At 42.6% G+C, this 22,050-nt stretch overlaps 1 protein-coding gene across 2 annotated transcripts; it reads left to right on the top strand.

The window, feature by feature from the left end:
* Positions 1–393: 393 nt before the first annotated feature.
* On the top strand, positions 394–21,302 carry LOC133478609 (LHFPL tetraspan subfamily member 3 protein-like). Of its 2 annotated transcripts, none has more exons than XM_061774854.1 (4): positions 394–1,753; positions 19,003–19,239; positions 19,521–19,547; positions 20,278–21,302. In XM_061774854.1, the coding sequence occupies exons 1-3, from the start codon at positions 1,210–1,212 to the stop codon at positions 19,535–19,537; spliced, it is 798 nt and encodes a 265-aa protein (XP_061630838.1). In that variant the 5' UTR covers positions 394–1,209; the 3' UTR covers positions 19,538–19,547; positions 20,278–21,302. The 2 variants fall into 2 exon arrangements, with proteins under 2 accessions (XP_061630838.1, XP_061630837.1); XM_061774853.1 differs by having other exon boundaries at positions 395–1,753; positions 20,261–21,302.
* Positions 21,303–22,050: the final 748 nt, after the last annotated feature.

The following is a 22,050-nucleotide window of genomic DNA, read 5'->3' as shown; positions in this document are numbered from 1 at the left end:
ATGTATAGATGGACATTATAGAAAATGGATGGATGGATGGATATAATATGGTTGTTGTATTCTGCAATGTGGGCAGCATGGTACACAAGTGGTTATCATGTCTGCTTGACAGTTATGACATTTGGGCTTTGAGTCTTGGCTCCGGCCTGTATGGAGTTTGCATGTTCCCCCTCATCTCGCGTGGCTTTTCTCCAGGTCCTCCGGCTTCCTCCCACATTCCAAAAACATGCATGTTTTAGTTCATTGAAGATCAAATCAGAGGTGTCACATACATTTTGATCGCTGGCCCTATTGTCGTTATGGTTTCTCTCAAAGAGCCATTATACATTATACATGTACTGTAAATGTATGAGGCAGGACAGGGCAGGTGCTCTTTTTTTTTGTCATCTTGGTGGGTGCTGATGGAAGTTTTTCAAAGGCGACTTGTAAATGTATTTGTTGACTGGGGGTGCTGGACAACGTTTCCCGCCGGCTAAAAAACAGTTGATGACAGGAAAATTGCCCCTGCCAAAAGGATGGGTGCTGGACCAAAAATGGCACTTTTTTTTTGGCAAGGGCAAAAGGGCTGGTGCTTGAGCACCACTTTGCAACTTATCTGTGCACGCCCCTGCATGGAAGGATGGCTAGTCTGCAGTGGTGTAGAGTAGTGCTGCATTGTACTGATAGGTTCCCTCATAATAGGAGCACCTCTCAGTCTAATTATTATTAGTATTGTTGAATGAATATCTCTCTCTGTCAATCAACGCTGAGCATATCTTTCTCCTTGTTTTGGGTCATAAACGCCCATGAACTGACATTGCAGGGGAAAAAAAGGAAAAAAAACCACACACACACAAGTTTGTCTCTCCGTGAAACGTGTGTCAGCGTGTGCACAAACGCACACCGCCCATGCCCCACCCTCTCCGGATGCCAGCATCACTGCTGACCGACCGGCGATGCTGTCATCAAACCGGAGAATAAAATCCGGTTGAAGGACCCGCGCAGGCCTTGTCATTAATACCGGCGTCTCTGATTTGTGAGTTCGTGTATGCCGAGGCTCAGTTGTCGACTGTCTGCTGGACGTCGCCGGGGCTCCAAGGACACTGGCGATGTGCACGTCTGACGGCGACTGAGAGCGAGCGTGTCCGCCCCGCTCGTGTGATCGCGGCTTCGTCGACTTTCATTGACGGGGACGAGCGCCCGTTTCGACGAGATGATTGCGCCAGGCAAATGCTGCTGTGCTGCCCTTGCGCGGCCATAGACTCGGCTCTTTTCTCCCACAGCTTTAGCGCCTCTTCCATTTTTTTTTTTTTTGGTCTTTCTTTATTTTTTGTGTGTGTGCATACAATGATACCCGCCAGCGCCGCATCAATGTTACCGTCTGCAGAAGCTGCCAAACTGTACCAGACCAATTACGTCCGCAACTCGCGCGTCATCGGACTCCTGTGGGCCATATTCACCATCCTGTTCGGCATCGTGAACGTGACCATCTTCTCGCAGCCCTATTGGATCGGCGATGGCATGGACACGCCGCAGGCCGGTTACTTCGGCCTCTTTCACTACTGCATCGGGGACGGGGTCAACAGAGAGCTGGCCTGCCAGGGCAGCTTCACCGAGTTCTCCGCCATCCCGTCCAGAGCCTTCAAGGCCGCCTCCTTCTTCATCGGGATGTCCATGATGCTGGTGGTCACCTGCATCGGCTGCTTCTCCCTCTTCTTCCTCCTCAGCACCTCCACCGTGTACAAGATCTGTGGCTGGATGCAGGCTTGTGCAGGTAAGGCACACTGAGCACACTCTGTGGATGTGGGTCCATCACTGTACAAACTAATGGAGACAACACGCATCATTATTGTACAGTGTTCCAGAGCAGTGGTCAAATACAATGCAATGCGATGCAGTTCAATACGATACAATACATATGTGGTGTACTGTATCTGTTCATCATCCATAAATCTGGACTCGCCTAGGCTCAATTAAAACTGCCCCAAGCACTGAATGAACTTGCTCATCCATTTTATTTAGATTTGTTGCATTTTAAAAAGGAAACTGGTGCACCGTGGGTTTCCTCTGGGGACTGTGGATTCCGCTCTCATTGCAAAACCCTTCATATTAGGTAGGTTAAGTGGAGGCGCTAAATTGTCCATACTTGTGAATGTTGTTTGTCAATATGTGCCCCACCTGCAAATGGCTGGCCACCAGTCCAGGCTGTACTCCAGTGGGATAGACTCCAGCTCACCCGTGTGTTGACAAGCGGCATTGAAAATGGATGGATGGAACATTTTTTGTCGTAGGAAGTAAAGGAAACGGGTTGGCATGCCTGCCTCACAGGTGAAGGTTCTGGGCTTCGAATCTCTGTGTGTGGAGTTTGCAAGGTCTCGCGTGTTCTTGCGTGGGTTTTGTCTTAAAATTCTCCATAGGTGTGAGTGTGAATGGTTATTTGTTTATATGTGCCCGGCGATTGGCTGGCGACCAGTTCAGGGTGTACCCCACCTTTCGCCCGAAGATAGCTGGGATAGGCTCAACTCTGTGCGGAAGAGGACAATGTTTAATCGCAGCGATCCATACGTGAGTGGAGTATTGACACTGCTCTTGGCCGGTGTGGCAAAAGACAATATGAGCGGGTACCCTTATTAAATCCAGAATGAGCTGGAGATCAATGCTGGTGAAGTAAATATGTCCACAGACCTCATTATCTGTCTGCCTGTGCGCTGATCAAATTCACCCAAATCACGTTAGACCTACAATGGCAGTTGGATGTGATCTGAGCAGGGGTGAATTTAGATTGACTCTGTGCCACCAAATTGTCCCTCCGCCAGGTGCATATCCAAGAACACTCCCTCTGCTGCACCAGAACGCCCAGCTTGGTGCAGACCGGTCTGCCAAATTGGCAAACACGCGCAGCGAGCCTTGCGCTTGTACTTAAAACAGGATCCACCTGCATTCGCGCCCCGCCAAATAGAGCCCATGGACTCCGTTCCATGTGAGTGGTGCACTGATTAGATAAATGAATTGTCAGTGGGGGCCGCCAAGACTGATGAACCCTGTCCAGAATGCCTCTTGGAGCTATGCATGAAGTCTTTCAATGATGGGCTGCCTGGAGGCCTTTTAGGACCTTGATACCTCGTATAACAGGTGCGGTAACATGTGGATGCACGATTATTGGATGTCTCAAAGTTTATCCTGACCTGATCGTGTGATCCTGTGGTGTGGGGTGTGTTTTTACGAGTGTTTCCCGATCTGCTCGGTCAGGGCCAACAATCATGAAAGTTAAACCTGTTCAATATTTACCATCGCAAATTCTTGTGGGTGGTCAACACCATGAAAAAGAACGATAGCAAAGTCATTTACGCCAATAAAAATGACAAGGACAAAAGCGAAGGAGAGCCATGATTTTAAGTGGTGATATCGTGCGTTGTGTGCTCCAGTACGCCACATACTATAAGAGCAATAAGCACACTTTTTTTTCTTCTTTTCCCAAGTCATGTGTTTGGTCTCCCACATTTATAAAAAAAAAAAAAAAAAAAAAAAACGTGCGTGCCCTACTTTGGCATTGACAGCAAAAGATTGAGTCCAGGTAGTTTTGATTCAAAAGTCGTGACAGTCGGACTATAATGCTATCACCGTCTGTTGATATTGTCCTCGTCACCATCTCATGCGTGCCGTCCATGCAGTTTAAGTGTTGTTTGCGTTATTGAGGCAGTCAGCATGAGGTCATATTATGTGGAGCAGGCCCAGCTCTGTGTGGTTTGATGGGCTGAATTAATGCATTGAGGCTGTTTTAATGAGCAGGCCGCTGCTGCAGTGGACAGATGAAAGAGAAAGCAGAGAAGAGAGAGTCTGACCATGACAAGCTGCTGATGTCTAATGAGCAAGCCTGACTGCGTAACGCTGTCGAGCAGCATTGCTCTTAGATGAAGCTTAAACTGCCACGGCCTTCACTTACCTGCTCTGTGGAAGACTGGTGGGTAACATAGCACTAGTGGAAGTTTTGATAAAACATCCAATTAATTGGAACGTGCAAACGCCTTGCAATTTATTTCACGTGAGCGCTCCTCACCCGCAAAGAAGTGGGGTTGTGATCGTGATGTTCAGATAAAAATGTTGAATTTTAAATGTAAATACAGACCATCAAGATACACCTGCGCTCCCTGCATGCGTCTTAAAACGAAAAAACAAAGTTGAGTGCTCCTGTGTCCTTTTGATGCAGTACGAACTTTGCCTGTGCACAGCTATTTGTGTCTATGCATCAAAGCCCTCTTACCCTATCTCCTCCTGTTACTGTCACATAATTTCACCCATCTGTGCATCTCTCCCATTCATTTTGACCTCGTAGAATATGTTTTTGCACTTCAATGACCCCTTGTTCCTCCTGAAAACACCTCCATTTGCCTTGCTTTCAAGAGAACAAAATGTGCTGTCCTTTTTCTTTATTTACACGCTCTGTGAGGTCACTTAGAATTCATTCACAGGCATGCGCACAGCCCTTACACCCTCTGGTAGCCTTTTCTATATATCATCAAAATGGAGTCATACCTGCAAAATAACAGGACATACTGTATGCTTTGTAACATCAGCACAAGACGATAAATAAATGTTTACTTTCAAATAAATCCCCCCCAAAAAGATCCGGGTTGACTGTTAAATCCTATTTGGCCAATCGAAAGCCTGAAAAATAGATACAGCAGCAGCATGGGTCATATTATGATGTGTCCACTGTTCAATATAGTCACACGTTATAGTGTATGTATTTATCGAAATATATTATGAATGTACAACCTCGTATATTACTGCCTTCTCTGTAGGTTTAAAATCAGCATTCATTTGTCCATCTTTGCAGAAAATGTGGACAAGCCAAAAAAAGTCTCATTCACGAACCGTCCTAAATAAACAAATTTGTCTTGTATGTTTTCTTAAAAACATTCCACAGGATGATTAATATAATCATGACATGTAATAATTTATATGGCCAAAAATATTTAAAAAAATGAACAATATGAAGTATCTTAGCGTGCCTCCTTGTGTCACATGACAATGTACTCTCACGCCACTGCGTGATTGTTTTGTGTGCGTTTCTCATAATGATGCGTTCTGCCCATTCGGGAGAAAGCTGGCGAGCGCTGTGGTCTCATCCCAATGGCACCAAAGATCATTAGACCAACGATTAATATATCGATCAAATGTGTGTCTATTAAAATGCACAAGTAGATATTTGCTGGCTTTGGCCACAATTGCTTTGGCGCGATGTAGTTCAAGCAAGACACTTCATTAGGTACACCCACACCTGCACAGTTAAATGCGATCCAATACAATAGCTGTGGCTGTTACTGGCACTGTCAGAAGCGTCTTTATTCTTTTTGGTAGAACAATGTGGGTATACAAATGCATAGCAGTACTGTTTGAAGCCAAACCAACATGTTGACCTATTTACATCTATTTGTAATGGTTACCTCACTCAACAAGAGGAGCTCAGTATCAAGAGCACTTTGCAGTGTGTGGAGTGCAGTTCTACACTAATTCTGAACACAAAGTTGAAAGAACCGAGTTTCTGCCACAGTTATTAATTTGAAATGGATAAATGGGATTTCACTTGTAGTTCTTTCCTACCTTGAAGGTACTCAAAGGGCCATAACAGTCTCGTTCGTCTTTCACCTATACATGACGGCGCATCAGAAGCAACTCAGGGTGCAGTGTCTTGCTGAAGGACACTTTGATATGGTCACAGGGGCTCAGGATTGAGCACACAACCTTCAGGTTGGAAGAAAAGCACTCTACCACCTGAGCCATTCCTGTTGAATGTCAGTGTTATTCAAAATTCTACTAAATAAAAAAAAAAATGTTTAGGGGTGAATTTCTGAAGCGAACCACATACTGTATGTCCAAACTGCTGGCCGATGAGAGAAGCTCAATGTCACCTTGGGACCCCCTTTAGTTATTAGTACCACATTGTGTGACAGTGCATTGTCATGTTAGGAAAAAAAAAACACACGCAGTCAGTTGTAGTGCTGCAGCTACACACGAGAGAAGATGGTGTTGTTTTTCATACAGCACATCAAGTCGGATGCCCACTAGGGGAGATTTATGTAATGCACAAACTGTCTGGTACCATTACACTGTGATGCATTGGGGCTTTTCACTCTTCACAAGCAGTAAGTATACAGTATTTTGCCATGGGGAAATGAGAGAACGAACTCTTAAACCCTCAGAGGTAAACAAACCACCACCAAGTTCAATATTTTTGCATATTCAGGCCTTTTACTTTTGGTCTGTATTAAGTGTTACACAATAATATGGTTTAGGGGGGAATTCTGCTGCAGTGCAAGTCATCAGCATGTAGATGTGCGTGCAGCACGAATATGCTACTCCCGCTTCAGCAGGATTAAGTATGAAAACAAGTATAAGGGCGATTTTTGAAATGAGAGGAAAATGAATCCCCAGCAGAATCGCTCACTCACCCCAAGTAGGCCTCTCTTGACAAAAATATTCTTTGAGCAAGAGACAATTTCTGGCTGCCACTTGGCACAGCATGGATAATGTGCAAATGTATACTCTCATAAGACTGAAATAATAGAAACACCTTAAATTGTTGCTAATTGCTTTTCAGATTTAAACCAAGGCCCTTAGATTTCAAAGTAGACCTCATTCTGAATAAAATGATCCAATCGTACATGAAGCCTGAGTCAAGAGTGCAGGTGCTGGACTGACGCTCAACCACAAAGCAGTCTGCAGTGAGTAGGTTTTCTTTTATTCTCATCATACTGTCTCAACTTGAGCCAAACGTTTCTGTGGGAAAACAACTTGATTTGTGAGGATTGCTGCGATCAGTAGTTATCGGATATACAGTGCAGTGGTTAAAAAAAATGTTTCCATGGAGAAAATGAAGTACCGTAATTTCTCGTGTATAATATGTATTTTTTCCCCAAAAACTATCAAAAGTCAATAGTGCGCATTATATACCTATATAGGTATAGGGGGGAAATGAAAAAGCTTTCACATTTTATAAATGTATGCCGCCATCTAGAGGTTATGAAAAAGCTGTACACTTTCATTCCAATGTCACCGCCACCGAGAGGTTATGAGAAAGGCGTACACTTTCATTCTAATATGCCACCACCACCTAGAGATTATGAAAAAGTGGCCACTTCAGTCATGGTTTTTAAATCAAGTGCACTCTGTTGCTATTTTGTTGTGTCATAGTTGTCACAAGAATTCTGCTTGCAGCTTGATATGACAATTTAAGTGCATTTATTTTTGTTGTTCTTACCTCTGAATTTTGAGGAAATGGCTCTTCCAAATTCCTCGTTTAAGTTCGCTTAAGGCTTGCTTGAGGTATGTTCCCGTACTTTTAATACGATACCGTTCGCAAGCAGGCAACAAAATGTTATGTAGCCTAGCAAGCTAGTGCTAGCACTAACGGTTGTAAGCGAACATGCAGGCGTTCTGACGAATCATGCTCTAAGGTTTTGGTGTGTGTGAAGTAATTTAATTACAACAAAATAATTTAAGTACACCTATTATTTCTGTCATGTTGTAATGTTGGTTTGACCTGACTGATTAGAATACATGATCTGACTAGAGCAGTTATTTCCAACCTTTATGTAACCAAGGCACATATTTTACAATTTTAAAAATCTCACTGCACAACAACAAAAAAAATTTTCACACAACGTGGATACATCAATTACTGTATGTACTTCCTGTGGCCTACAACGTTTAAGATGTACAGAATGGAAGGATGAATGAATTGATATACTAGCTGAAGGGAGTGTAATACCCAAAAGCCTAAAATGAATGTGTCTGTTTATCCACTGGTTGCCTTTCGTACAACAGAATAAGTCAGGGCTTCTTGCAAGTATATCATCTTTGTGTTTAACAAAACAGGCCCAGATTTGACAAGGAGTCCGTAAATTTGGGTGTAAATTGAGATGAGATCATGATTATTTCTATAAACAGTATATACTTGCTGTGACATTTTTGTTTGGTGGTGTGCCATCAGATGTTTCTCATGTAAAATATGTGCCTTGGTTCAATAAAGATTTGGAAAGACTGCTGTAGGAAATCTGAGGTCATCATTCTGCAATTGCTACAAATTGTTGATTTAAATAAGACTTCAGAAGTAATCACCTGATCATGGAGTCATTCTAAATTCTGTGGCTTTTTTTTTGCATCTGTTGACCCTCAACTGCTTGACCTGTCAGTATTTACACGAGTTGTAATGATGCTTTTGATCCCCGTTCCTCTTGCCAGTGCGTATCCTCAGTGGAGGTCTGCAACCTCTTTCTGGACCTGTTATGTAAGCTCTAGCTCCCTCCTTTTCTGAACTGGATGTGCTTGTCCCGCACCCATACCCCCAACTCCCTCTCCATCACCTCAACGGCCCTACTTTGTGTGCCAGTAAGCAGTCATTTCCTGTTAAAAGACCGATTAGGTAAGGTTGTTTGGGTAAAAATATTTTAATATTGAATTCACTAATTGCAAGATGCATTGTGGTTTGCTTGGCAGGGCATGTTGGGAGACAATACATTACTTATTCATTGATTAAATAACTGGCTTATTTAACAATTATCTGTCAGTGCGTAGGTGGCGAAGAGACATTACTCAATCATTCGGTCTATGCTTTCCTTTTTCCTCCTCTACTGCTAGATTCAGTCTTTTTGTCATCCGATGAGTCAATCATGCAATATAATCACTCGACAATTCGAGCCTCCGCTATCACTGCAGCCCAGCAGGATGCAGTGGACATCGAAAGTGTTGCTTCTCCAAAATGTCCAGCTCTCCTTGCACGGTGGCTTTCGAAGTGATTTTCTTTCTAGGCAATCAACCCAAACCTACCAGTGATGACACAATTGAAGTCTCTACTTAGTCTCGGTATATACAGTATCTCAGCCCCTTTTACGTATATGAACGCAATGAAAGCATATCATAATGCTGCGCCAGCTACATGTATTTGGCAAGTCATGCGGTCGTCTTTGGAGCCTGATAGGAGTCCGAACTGTCCAGCGTGAAGAGCGGCCCGCACTTCATTAGTGGGAAAGACTTTCTTTTTCTATGCACTCATTATTTCAACACACAGTTCTGGCTGAAATGACTCCCTCGTCGTTTTAATCATTTTCTGACACAGACCAGTATATGAGAATAGATTTATTATGTACACTGTGTCATTTTTTCTTAATCTAAAGCAGATGATGGAATTACTTCCATCATACTGCCGCTTAATCCAAATGTGACAATCGTAAAGGGACATAATATAGAAAATCAACTTTTTCATTGTTTGTATACAAATTGTGGGGTGAATTTTGCGAATTAGGGTGTAACAATTTGGATAATTTCCCTAATAAACGCCCTTACAGATTCTCCGCTCATGAAATGGCAGCTAGGCTGGGTAAAGATCCGCCTGTATACAGAAGCGTTTTCTGTATATCTACACAGAACCACTAAGCTGTCAAAGCCGAAAGGTAAGCAGAGCTGCAGTGTTAGCACAGGTTACCATTATTTTATCTGGAGTAGCTTCTGATAACAAGCACATACTGAAATGTTCTGCTTAGGCCTGGTACACATGTAAGGAGTTTTCAGATTTTAAAAGGTTGTTTTTATCTGCTACAGGCCCCACACATGAAGATAAAAAAAAGAATCAGGCATTAACAGTTTTGGTCGTATTGTGTGTAGTGTGCGCCGATAATCTCAACACACAAAACCACACACGGAAAGATTCTGTTCCACCGGCGATCTCGGAACAAGTCCTCCACAGCAAAAAATCTTGCATGGTCACATGTGAGCTAATAAAACCATCGAAGAAGAAACACTTCAGGCTACGCACCAATGTTTGCTGAGTGTTTCCAAAGGTTGTCGGAAGCGGGACCGTTGTTAAATGGCGATGACATCTAAAAAAAAAAAAAAAAAAAAAAAAACTTCTTGCTATCTGCGGAACCTGCTTTTATACTAATAAATGACATTGGGTAAGACATGTTTTGTTTTTATTGACAGTCAATCCCGTGTTCGTCAGTCTAGGGCGCTTCTTGTTAGGTTACATTCTGTTGCACATCACAATTTACGACTTTACGATGACCCAGGAAAAGTAGGCAAATGAAGATTATTTTTTTGGTCCAAATTATTGGGATATGGATAAATTAGCCAGTGGTGGTTTCATGCAAGTGCCATTCATTTGCAGTTTGGATGCATAATGGTGACCATCTCCTGCTTGTTAAACTTGTTTCACGCCTATAGTTCACCAATGATTGTCAATGTAATGAAAGCCAAGACATAACCCTGTCCCACGCCTCCCAAACCCAAAAATGACTCCTTAAATTGTTAAAATTGAAAACGAAATTAGTTTGGATTTTTTAGTCGATGAAGCAGATGGATTGAGTCTGGCCAAATCCAATCTTGAAATGGCATCACAACGCTTACAAATGATGCTCAGAGTTCACAAGTCAATGGGATTTTTCTTTTGCTATCGATTGGATTTGCTATACCCTTTGTGCAAATGAGCCAATGTGCTGCTGCCAAATCTGCAGTACCATCTGCCGGTCTGCTGTCAGACTCTCTTGCGACGCCGTTTGAGCGTCATCTGCCCTACCTACATCCTCTTACATAAGCAGCTGTTAGCTTTACTAGAATTTCTCAACCCTGTTTTCCACTCGCATGATCCTAGTGTTTGCGGGATGGCAGCAAGACAGGAGAGGTGTGTGTGCGCTAACGACAGAAAAGTATAAAAGCCTAAGATAGCAGTGCCAGAGGGGACTCAGGCATATGGTGGCCAGTGCTTTTGATGTTTACGTGGTGCATGGTGCTTGCCAGCGGCTGCATGCAGACAGACAGACAGACAGACAGACGGACAGGGGTGGAGTGTGTCACCCTGCATGCGTTAGATCCGTCTCTCACCACCTAGACCACCTCCCGCCCTCGCTAATCTGTCTCTCCTCCTCCACAGTATGTGCCTGCCCTCACAATGAGAGAAGCCGAGAAAGGTAGCATGAGGCCATCAGCTCCCCTCTGCTATGACTGATTATGTCCTTTCTTCTGTCAGCTGTAAGGCCACTGCTGCCGCTGAGGATGAGGAGCAATGGGAGGATGTGAGATTCCAGATATCATGGAAAATAATACCCCTAATACAGTCGAACCTCGGGTTACGAACGACTCTTGTTTCCGAACAATTCGGGTTATGTACAAAATCTTCGTGGGAAACTTATCTCTAGTTACGTATTATTTTCGGTTTGCGAATGGTCTTGGTATGGACGAACGTCAGGATCTACAGTATGTTGTGCTTCTACCCGAGCTGCGTGATGATCATTGACTCTGTGCATAATGCTTGGATGGAAGGTGAAAACTAGTCTGCTCTACAGTGTAAGGTGGAAAGTTCCGCCTCAACATCCTTGATCATCCAATCACAAATCTAATAGCGTTTGTGACTGACGGCGTAAAAAAAAGTCACTATTTACAAAATGTGTTATTTATTGAATTGTAGCATCTCTTTAATGAAAACAACGAATGGTTAATGTTGGCGTAATAACATCAAAATAGCTCTCGACAGAAGCGTTCGCTCGGTGAAGGTTCCGCCTATACACACAAACGGCCAATCAGATGCGACCATTATGAATCAGAATCAGAATCATCTTTATTTGCCAAGTATGTCCAAAAACACACAAGGAATTTGTCTCCGGTAGTTGGAGCCGCTCTAGTACGACAACAGGAAGTGTGCTATCATTGCGCGGAACTTTTTCTAAAAACTTCATCAAAGGGCTAAACAGACAGAATGGCACCCAAGATAAAAGGAAAACTGCTTCGGAAGCACTTTCCATAGATGAGCAGAAAGATATGTGCGTTGCGCAACCGTCATTGTGCGTGACGCAATGCAACTAAGGTAGGCACTGGATCTTTGTTGTTGTTTTTCTACTCTTTATTGGACTGACAAAAATGAGAACGCGCTCGCTGGTGATAGTGTGAGTGAGGCAATAAATTAATTAATTAATTAATTTCACCGTGTTATGATAGAAGGCTCTTCTTCAATGAGGAGCTGTAGGCCTTTTCCCCTCCTTAGTTAAACTTAATGAGCAATAAACTTATCATATTTATTTTGTCTTTTATTTCTTCATAAAAGGGCATTTTCACGTATTTCTGCTTTGCACTATATTTATTTTTAACAGCACACTGATTAAAAAAAACTTTAACTATTATACAAATTGGGGGCTGGAACAGATTAATTGGCATTTCCATTCATTTCAATGGGAAACGTTACCTCGGGTTAAGAATGTTTCTGGTTACGGAACCAACTGAGTTCCACTGTACTTTATTATAGTCGGGCAGCACAGGGGCCTACTGGTTAGCACATATGTCTCAATGGAAGTTCAGGGTTCAAATCCTCTGTGTTTGCATGTTTTCCCTGTGCTTATTTGGGTTTTCTCTGAGTACTCTGGCTTCCTCCAACATTCCAAAACCATACATATTGGGTTCATTGAAAACTTGAAATTGTCCATAAGTGTTTACTCCGCTTCTGGCCCTGAGTCAGCTGGAATAGGCTCTAGCGCTGTAGAAAAGGGATTGAGGTATTTATTTATACTCCGTGTTATTTGTAGCTTTTTAAACTTTAATTTTTTCTTTTTATGCTTGAGGAACTTAATTCTTGTCCGACCACAATACTTACTGTAACTTTGAAGCGTATGGTTCATTTAACCAATTCATTTCAGTAGTTCAATTCAAAAAGAAAAACATTTAAAGGTTTTATTTCTTTATTTAATTTTGATCATTTTAGCTTATAACTAACAGAGCCAAATTCCCCATCTCAAGGAATTTGAATATTGCATCACAAATATCCATCCATTTTCTGTACTGTAATAACAGGTGAGCTGGAGCCATGTATAAAGTATATTGAGCCTTTCGTTTCGTTGAAGTGCTGTGAATTTCGAGTTTGTTATGTAAGAGGATTCTGCACTTCTGGAATGAATGAGCTTCCGTGTTTGTGGATGAGTTGACCGCAAGCTTAAAATTGTATTTAAAAAAATTTTTTTTTTAGTTTGACTGCATGAAGGGCGCTTGTGCTTCTGTTCCTGCCACTTTTCTGTGCCTGGAGTCACGAGAGGCCACCATGCAGACACCAGCCATGTGCACAGTATGTAGAGCACATTCTATGACTCGCCATGATGTTTTACTGCATTTTTTTTCCTCCCACTTCCTCCCCTGCTATGCTATCACTGCATGGCAAGCTACTATTCTTCTTTTTCTGCCTCCGCTCTATCCTTTTGGGTCATGTAAAATTCATGATGGCATTGAAGCCATGCTGTAGACACCCAGAAGGATCTGCTACATATCTTGTTACTACTCTAGTAAAAATAACATGAGGCTGAAAGAACTGTACCATTGGCACATCTTCCTTTTTGATGTGAATTCATATAATATACTGTAAACTCACCAGTCACAAGCTTAGGTGCTTGTGTGCAGTCTAATGAGAAAAAAAAAAAAAAGGACTTTATGTGTGAATAAAATTGCATATTGATTCTGCACGCCTGCAATGCTGTTGAGGATAAGCGGTATGGAAAATGGATGGACGGATGATTCTGTCAAGTGAGGTAATACAATAGTAAATTGACTTTTGAATGGCTTGTATACAAGTAGTTAGGTCTGTGGAGTGGCTGTCCACCCAACAAGTGTGAAATGAAACAACTAAATATCGCCACTTTCTTTATGATAAACATTGAAGCCTTAAAAAAAATGCAGCAACGGCTGCTCTTGCATTTGGTGAAAGATTACAGTTACTGTACTGTAGAGAAATGAGGATCAATTCAAATGTTAAAAATCGACACTCTTATTTTTCATTGCACGAAAGTCAACATTGTCTGCTGTTGAAATTAGAACGACGCACAATTAAAATGTCTTTTGAAGGGCACAAACCCAAAAATGTGTTATTTTTTTTTTTCCCCCCATCGACCCCCTGACACTTGGACTTCCACAATGCCACTTTTCAGCCTCCAAAAACATTTTTATTCGCTATTAACACTTTTCCATTGACAAAACCCAGCACTACAAGGTAGACTTGCTATTTCTACTCAGCTGTCGTTCAAATTGTGCCAAGTGAACTTCAAACTTGTGACATAAACCACTTTGGATCACTAATTGATCCAGGAGACTTGTTATCACTGCTTCGTTGTAACCGGGTACACAGCTAAAACAGTAAAAAAATAAAATAAAAAATAAAAAATAAAAACACACACATACTTATGTTAACTTAACCTGTTGCTGTGCCTTATCTCCAGAACCTTCAGTCTCCACATTGCTGCAGCAGCTCCCTCTATCTCTGTCTTAAATAAAAATCTACTTATTGTCACTAAACTACTTGTAGAGAATACAGTACACCCTCGTCGTCTGACAACCCACCGCGAGCTCCACTTCTGGATAAAACGGCAACATCTCTGCAGTCACAATGCGTGTATGGCAAGACCCGAGCCGGGGGCGGAATCATGCACAGGATTCTAGAGGACATGTGGCAGGCTGTGATACAGTAAAGTGAGTGACACAGGGCCAAGCACACAGCCCGTCACGTCCGACTTCAATCTCACATGAATGAAAAGGTCTTGTTGTCCAGTACCACCCGGAGGCATTCACTTTTTCATTCACTAAACACGGCGCCAGCGAAAGGTTCAACTCGACTTGCGCACTGTTTTTTTTTAATCACCAACGTTAGCTCCCTTCCTCCCTCGTTTTAAGGAGTCAAAGGGAGGGAAAATGGCATGTTCATGCCTCTTGGTGAGTCTGCAGGGTGCTGGCTGTCAACCTGAATGAGAGCGAGTATCTGAGTCTTTGCTCTGTGAACTAGCGGGCCCACATGAATTGCTTATGACAGTTAGAGCCATGGGGGAGCTAGAGGAGGACGCTCTGCTCTTTTTATATTGGTCTCTTACGTGCATTCCTGTGTCATTCGCTTTGGAGTCAGTGAAGCATCTTGAAATGTCCCCTGTTGTCATTCAGGATTAATATACAGTTGCCAAAAGGTACGTGACCCCTTTGGAATTACCTGCATTTCTGCATGAATTGGACGATGCGTAATCGTAGCGATCTGTTTGTGAGCATCGTCACCACTCTGGCCATGCTTTGGAATCGGCGGTACCCTCGTTAAATACAGAATGATCTGATGATAACTGCTGGCAACTTTGTCTGCGGTGCTCTGCATCTGTCCACCTGCACCCTGATCCAATTCACCAAAACTAGCTGTCTAACTTGCGCCAGGACTTAGACGTGGTCTCAGCAGGCCTACGTTTCGATCAACTGCCTCCAAATTGTCACTCAGCCAGGTGGATCTCCAAGGGCAGCCTCGTTGTGCTGGAACGCCCAGATTGGTGCAGACCTATCTGTGAAATTGGCAAACAAGCGCAGTGAGCTTTGCGGTAGCACAAAAATCAGGACCCGTCGGTATTTGCACCCTGCCAGAGATGCGCTGTTGATGAAAACAGAGCCCTTAAAGTTCAGTGCTGCTGTCAGTATCTTGTGAATGATTATTCTTGTGTTGAGAAGTGGTAAGTTCAACGTTATCATATTTAGCAATCCTTTGTGTTCAAGTACTCTGTTCAGAGATTGTGCGCGTTGTTTTTGGAGTGATTCAATGTCCGGCATACATATCTGGAGTTTATGAGTGTCTTGGTGGTTTTGGCCTATTGGTGCGGAGATGGATGACCCGTTTTGTCGTGTCGTAGAAAAGCGATATTTCCTTTCTCTCTTGCTGCTCTCATCTGCGGCTGCAGCTCTTTCATCTTCCTCCTCACAGTTTCTGTGGGGGCCTAATTTATGTAGACCCAGGTGCCTTTTAGAACTTTGGTACGGTGTTGAATGGCAGATCTGTCCTTGTATCTCAGAAATTGGAACAGTGCCTCCAGATATCCCATCCTGACTCTGACATCCGGCAGACTGTCACAGACCTTGAGCACATCTGACTGCACTAAGATGCATTGTTCAGTTTGTTTGGCGTGACCAGCTGTTACTGTATATCATCCACATTCTTTTGTTTGTTTTGCAGGCTTGCTATGATCACCTGCAGCTCCTATGATAATGCAGGCTGGAGTTTTAGTCCATAATTACTTTCACAAAACTTTGTGTATTTTGTCCTGTTGTTATTGTGGGAGCACATTGCAATAACTCATTACCCTGAGTTTGCGTCAAAGACGTCTCGTTGAGATGCACATCTGGCTTTTACAGTTTTGGCAGCATCTTTAGGGATAAATTCCCTTGTGCACAGTGTTTTCTTGTGAGCTCTGTCAGTTGCTAGCACCGCCAGCTTGGGTAAAAAAAAAAAACAAATAATAATAATAATAATAAAAAAAAAAATACAGCGAGTCGTCTCGTCTCATCTCGTCCAGAGCTCCTACCCTTGGTTACGCTTCAGTTGGTGTCATTTCCTGTCGTTCTCGCCATTCAGTCTGTACACTCAAACAAGCAGTGCCGCTTCCGATTTAAACAACTCACTGCAGGCCGCATTCTCCAGCTCTCCTTCTCATATTAGTAGAAGCAGACTGTGTTTGTCTATTGATGTGACTTAGATGAAGATCAGATCACATTTGATGACCAATTTATGTAAAAATCCTGATAATTAAAAAGGGTACCCTTTCTTGTAAATGTATAAGGAAGTTATTCCCAACCAAGGTGCCATGGCACACTAATGGGTTGCCGTGGGAAATCATCTAATTTAAATTAATTTGTCTGAAAATTATTATTTATTCATCACAAATGTATCTTTGTTTATCTATCTCTGCCAGTGACTAATAGTGACAGGTACAACAATTAAATGCTCTTCCAATAGATGGCAGAAGGTGCGATACATTTTTGTATTCACCCGTTGCCATTGATACAACAGAATAAGACATGACTTTGACACCTTTGTGTTCTATTAAACAGGCCCACATTTTACACTGAGTAAGTACATTTCCCCTGTAATTTGAGTCATCGTCATCATATCAATACTCGTACTTTTTTAGACATTGGTGTTTGGTGGTGTGCCATTTTTATATAAAATTGGTGCCTTGGCTGAATAAAGTTTAGGAAAACTGGTAGAAGTCATAGGCTCAATCTAACTTGTATTTTAAAGTTGTTAAACTTCCAATTTGTCTTGTGTAGTTTACTGGTTTGACCTTCCTACAACTGTCTGCTGGATGACGCTGAGTAGTACAATGTTTAGTTTCTTCAATGAATCACAATCTCAGTTTCTTAGCGCAGTGTGTGAGCTTTAATGCTAAATGTAAAGAGCAATTTATTTAAAATGGAGAGTGACAGAGAGGGGCCACAGTGATGAAAATGGATGGGAATAAATTACACATTGCATTTACATTTAAAAGGAGCGTCCATAAAATAAGGTAAACAGGCACTAAAGAAACAATTTCTATGTAACAATGATAACGTTGGAAGGCAGAAGCATTCCCACCCAAACACTCGGCAATGTGAGAGTGAGAGCAATGGGGATAACTAAGTGGAATTTTTTTGTTTTGTTATTAATGTGCAAATGTGGCGCAGTCAGCTTCTTCAGATGTTCTTTTGCAAAGCCGGAGAGTTGAACCCTCTGGGGGGGGAAAAGGAGGGGCACGGTGACAGACTGGTTAGAGCGTCTGCCTCACAGTTCCGAGGCTCCGCCTGTGTGGAGTTGGCATGTTCTCCCCGTGCCTGCGTGGGTTTTCTCCGGGCACTCCAGTTTCCTCCCACATCCCAAAAACATGCATGCTAGGTTAATTGAAGACTCTAAATTGCCCGTAGGTGTGAATGTAAGTGCGAATGGTTGTTCGTTTATATGTGCCCTGGGATTGGCTGGCAACCAGTTCAGGGTTCCTGCCCAATGATAGCTGGGATAGGCTCCAGCACTCCCGCGACCCTTGTGAGGATAAGCGGCTCAGAAAATGGATGGAGAAAAAAGGAAGTGTTTCGTTTGATTTAAAACAGGCCTCTGATCTTCTTACGGTTGTGCACTGCTTCATGACGAATCACTTTCACTCTGGTCTCCAGACAAATTGAAGATCAGAGTGACTTAATCGTTGACTGTGAAAAGCTGAAATTTGACATCATTACTTGAAAAGGCAAGTGAGAGAATGAAGTTGTGTGGCTAAACAAAGGAGTTGTAACAGTAAAGTACATTGGTACCTTGAGATACAAGTGACCTGACCTGATTCATTGCGGCACCTTTATAACACGTAATTAAAAACCCATGGATAGCATCAATAGTTAAGCAATGGATATTGCAACACATGTAGAAAGATCTCACTTTACTCACAGGCATATATTCTGTATGCTCTGTGGAAAAAAAAAAAACTAATATGATTGCAGCTTACAAAGTACATATTGTAGACGTCTTTGACTGAATCATTAAGAGCGTGGTCACGGAACAAATTAAACTCGTATCTCAAGCCACCACTGACTTTCTCCGTATAATCATCTAAATATTAAATACAGTGTCAGAAGAAGAAAAAACCCAACCATAGAATGATGAAAAATCACTTTCTTATGTCACAAAAGAGCACGTACCTGCCACCATTTATAGTGCCTATGATTAACCCTAAATAAAGTTCAGATGTTCTAGTAGGCTTTTCCTGTATTTTTCAAAGTCACATCAGCACAAGCCATGGTCCATCGAGAAGTTCCACTCCATGAGTGGAATCTCACTGTTCAACTGTATCAGTCAGGACTCGGATAAGGGTACAAAAGATTGGCCAGAGCATTAAACATAAGGTAGAACAAAACCTGCTGAAAACCTGTCAGCATCAAGTGGAGAAAATATGGCACAACAGTGACATGACCAGGAGCTGGACTAGGACTGGACATGAATAGGCCAGTTTCACGACTTGGGAATTGTGTAACTTCAGGAGCATTCGATTCCACTGTACACATGAAAAAGCACTTCAAGTGACCATTTTTACTTGTCATTCACTAAATCTCATTATTCCTGACTTGGTTTATTATGACACAGGGTTCTTGATTCTGTATTCACATCCCATCCTATTTAGTGACATCGTCTTGTGCTGACCTGTGTTCACAACCGCTGCCGTTTATCTGTCCTCCATGCAGGTGTGTGTCTGGTACTGGGCTGCATGGTCTACCCTGATGGCTGGGACAGCGACGAAGTGCGGCGGATGTGTGGGGAGCAGACGGACAAATACAGCCTGGGGGCCTGCTCCATGCGCTGGGCCTACATCCTAGCCATCATGGGCATCCTGGATGCGCTCATCCTCTCATTCCTGGCTTTTGTCCTCGGGAATCGACAGGACGGCCTCATGACGGAGGAGCTGTTGGCTGAGAGCAAGGGTGAGCATGAAATCATAACCTAATAAGGATGTTATATATTACTGACATCCTCTCAAATGTTGAAATCATAGCAGCCAGCACAAATAGGTTGATGAGCTGTTGTTCCCTGCACCAATTAATTCAAACCTGGTGCCCTCTGCTGGTGCATGTGAGCAATACAAGCAGTCAATGCGAAAGATGCTTCTGGCAAAGTGTGAACGTGGGAGTCTATTAATAGCATGACCTTGAGAGCGTGCAGATGCATTTGAATGTCGTCTCCATGTTTCTTTTTTGTTTTTCAGAGGGAGGCAATGCTTAGCAACATTTTGGTGAGTAAGAAAACATCTGACGTGGATCATTATGTAACGATACACTGTGAGACTTTGTAATTCCGTAGGCATGTGTTAGTGACGTTAACTCAATTCAACTGAATTGTATTTATACAGCACCAAATCACAACCAGACGTTGTCTCAGGGCACTTCACGCATGGAGCAGGTCTAAAACCACACTGCTCACTGAATCCACTGGAGAGACAGAGAGCGACATACAGTGAAAGAGATGGGGAGACAGACAGAGAGAGAGAGAGAGAGAGAGAGAGAGAGAGAGAGAGACCGCTCGATTTTCATAGAGACTGTACAACTGCACCCAAGTGCAAAAACTGCCGTATCCTGATTTTTGTTCAAACACAAGTTTCGGTGCGCGTGTTTGCCAATTTGCCAGACCGGTCTGTACCAAAGTTGGCATACTGGCGCAACAAGAGTGTGTCCTTAGGCACCCTTCCAGCACATGTGACAATTTGGTGGCAGAAATTCAGTCTAAACCTAAACCTCAAATGCACACTGCACATCCTTATTTGACTGTGTTTGCGCATATATCCACAAAAACCCTTTTCATTGCTAGTGAGTGTCATTCTACACCCTGCATGAAAAGAGAAAGTCTAACATTAAACTTAGTTTGCTGGCTCGGTTACCAGACTACAAAATGATGTAATTTTTTTAAAGGACATATTGTATTATTAGTTTAAATGTGTCATACTTCCAGGCTCCTGTGATCCACAGAATACCATCCCTTCAACATCACACGCCAGGAGGGAGGCGAGGAAAACCACCTCCTTTCCATCAACTTGCCAAAAACCTTCAGCCATTGTCGTCTCCTGTTTGCTTGCAGCCCCTTACGTACACCGAGCCCATGTAATACATACTCAACCCAGAGAGTCTGCAGAACAACCCCCATTGCATAGACGGACCATGGCGGGGCCGCAGACTGTTACTAAATGACAAGTGTGGACTGAGCACTACCTGCAACAATATACACATCATTATCTGATACACACATGCATACTGTACTGTATAACGCATTTACTATACTCTATGTTACCAATGATCTGTATGGTCCACTGTCAACATCTGTGTGGCAATTTATCCAGACAAGATCAGAATCCATGTACAGTAAATTTATTGTGTTTCATCATTTTATGTAAAGGCTTGACAATGACATGAAAAAAAAATCATTTGAACCATTTGTTTGTCTATCTCTGGTCACATTTAACAAATATTCTATGTAGATTGAAGTATGTACAGAAAATATGTTAAGATGCTATGAGACTCAATCCCTTCTATGCCCGTTTAGCTCACTTTGCACAGTGCTTCAGTTCTGTTGTTTTCTCGTATTTAACTCTCGTATCTACACTGTGATGGGGCTGTTAGAGGACTGCCTGTTGCGGGATGTGTAGCTACCGTGTGAATGTATGCTGAATGAGCACACGTGTGCACGCTCGTGTGACTGTGTCACCGTCTGTATAGTACACACACACACACGCAGAGTTTTCCTGTTGTGTATCTATTTTAATGTCTTCTGCTGTTTGTGTTTCTTTGACTTCCCCCATGAGCTAACTAGTTAGTGCATACAGGGTAACAGGCTAATGGTGTGGCTTATGAGTAAAGTCGAGAGAGAAACGGATTTAGCTTCACCTGTCTTGTGTAAATAGTTATACTGTAGACACAACCCATAGGGGGTTATCTTACAGCAATTTACGAGATTACTTTAATAATATATCAAGACTTAATAAAGATTTTCACTCTGCTGTTTTTTGGGGGTTTTTTTTCCGGAACTCCGCAAGCGGCTGCAGCCTAAATCCATTCGTTTTTTGTAGCGCTTATCCTCACAAGGGCCGTTCGCGGGCGTGCTGGAGCCATCATTTAATAAAGTAATTCATTAATCGAACGATAGTAAAATGTCCATATTCTACTTCTGATCTAACTAATGAAAGTAAACTTTCAATAACAATTTAAACGTAACCATAAGCTGTTTTAAATCTACATCCAAGCAAGGGAAAAACTGAATCAGTCTCGTAATATGAAGGGCTGCTACATCAATGGAGTTCGTGTGTTTGTTCCAGAGCCCTTACATACTATTTCATCCACACAAGACAAGTAATCAGGTTCCTCATATAAGAAGTGTTTACTAACAAAACTATGGATAACAAAGAATAAATACGGATCATGTACAGAGCCGCACATTAATTTTCTTATTATTCTAATTTACAGGCTTGTGGATGATGTGCTCCTTCCACAAGTGACAATAAAATCAATGCATTTACTGAGTTTCTTCAGACTCTGAGCTGTGGCCTCACAACCCCTTAGCTTTGTCTGGTCCCTCACTTAGGACCCTTTTTGCCATGGGTGACCCTGCCAGGGGCGTGAAGCCCAAGTCAACTTAGCTCCTAGGATCATTGGGGCACACAAACCCCTCCACCACGATAAGGTGACGGCTCCAGGATGAGTTCAATTAATTTAACAATGAAAATAGATATGACAACTATTATTGTGGCC

Source organism: Phyllopteryx taeniolatus, chromosome 5 (genome assembly GCF_024500385.1).
Source record: "Phyllopteryx taeniolatus isolate TA_2022b chromosome 5, UOR_Ptae_1.2, whole genome shotgun sequence".
In the NCBI taxonomy this organism is placed as follows: Eukaryota; Metazoa; Chordata; class Actinopteri; order Syngnathiformes; family Syngnathidae; genus Phyllopteryx; species Phyllopteryx taeniolatus.
The sequence above is the reverse complement of the archived record's forward strand: the minus strand, read 5'-3'. Positions and strand labels throughout refer to the sequence as shown.

What these genes read in the sequence shown, in the direction of transcription:
- LOC133478609 (XM_061774854.1), top strand. Translation starts at nt 1,210, where the DNA reads ATGCTGCTGTGCTGCCCTTGCGCGGCCATAGACTCGGCTCTTTTCTCC. An exon ending in CTGGATGCAGGCTTGTGCAG is followed by an intron (nt 1,754 to 19,002) that starts GTAAGGCACACT and finishes TCCTCCATGCAG; the next exon opens with GTGTGTGTCTGGTACTGGGC.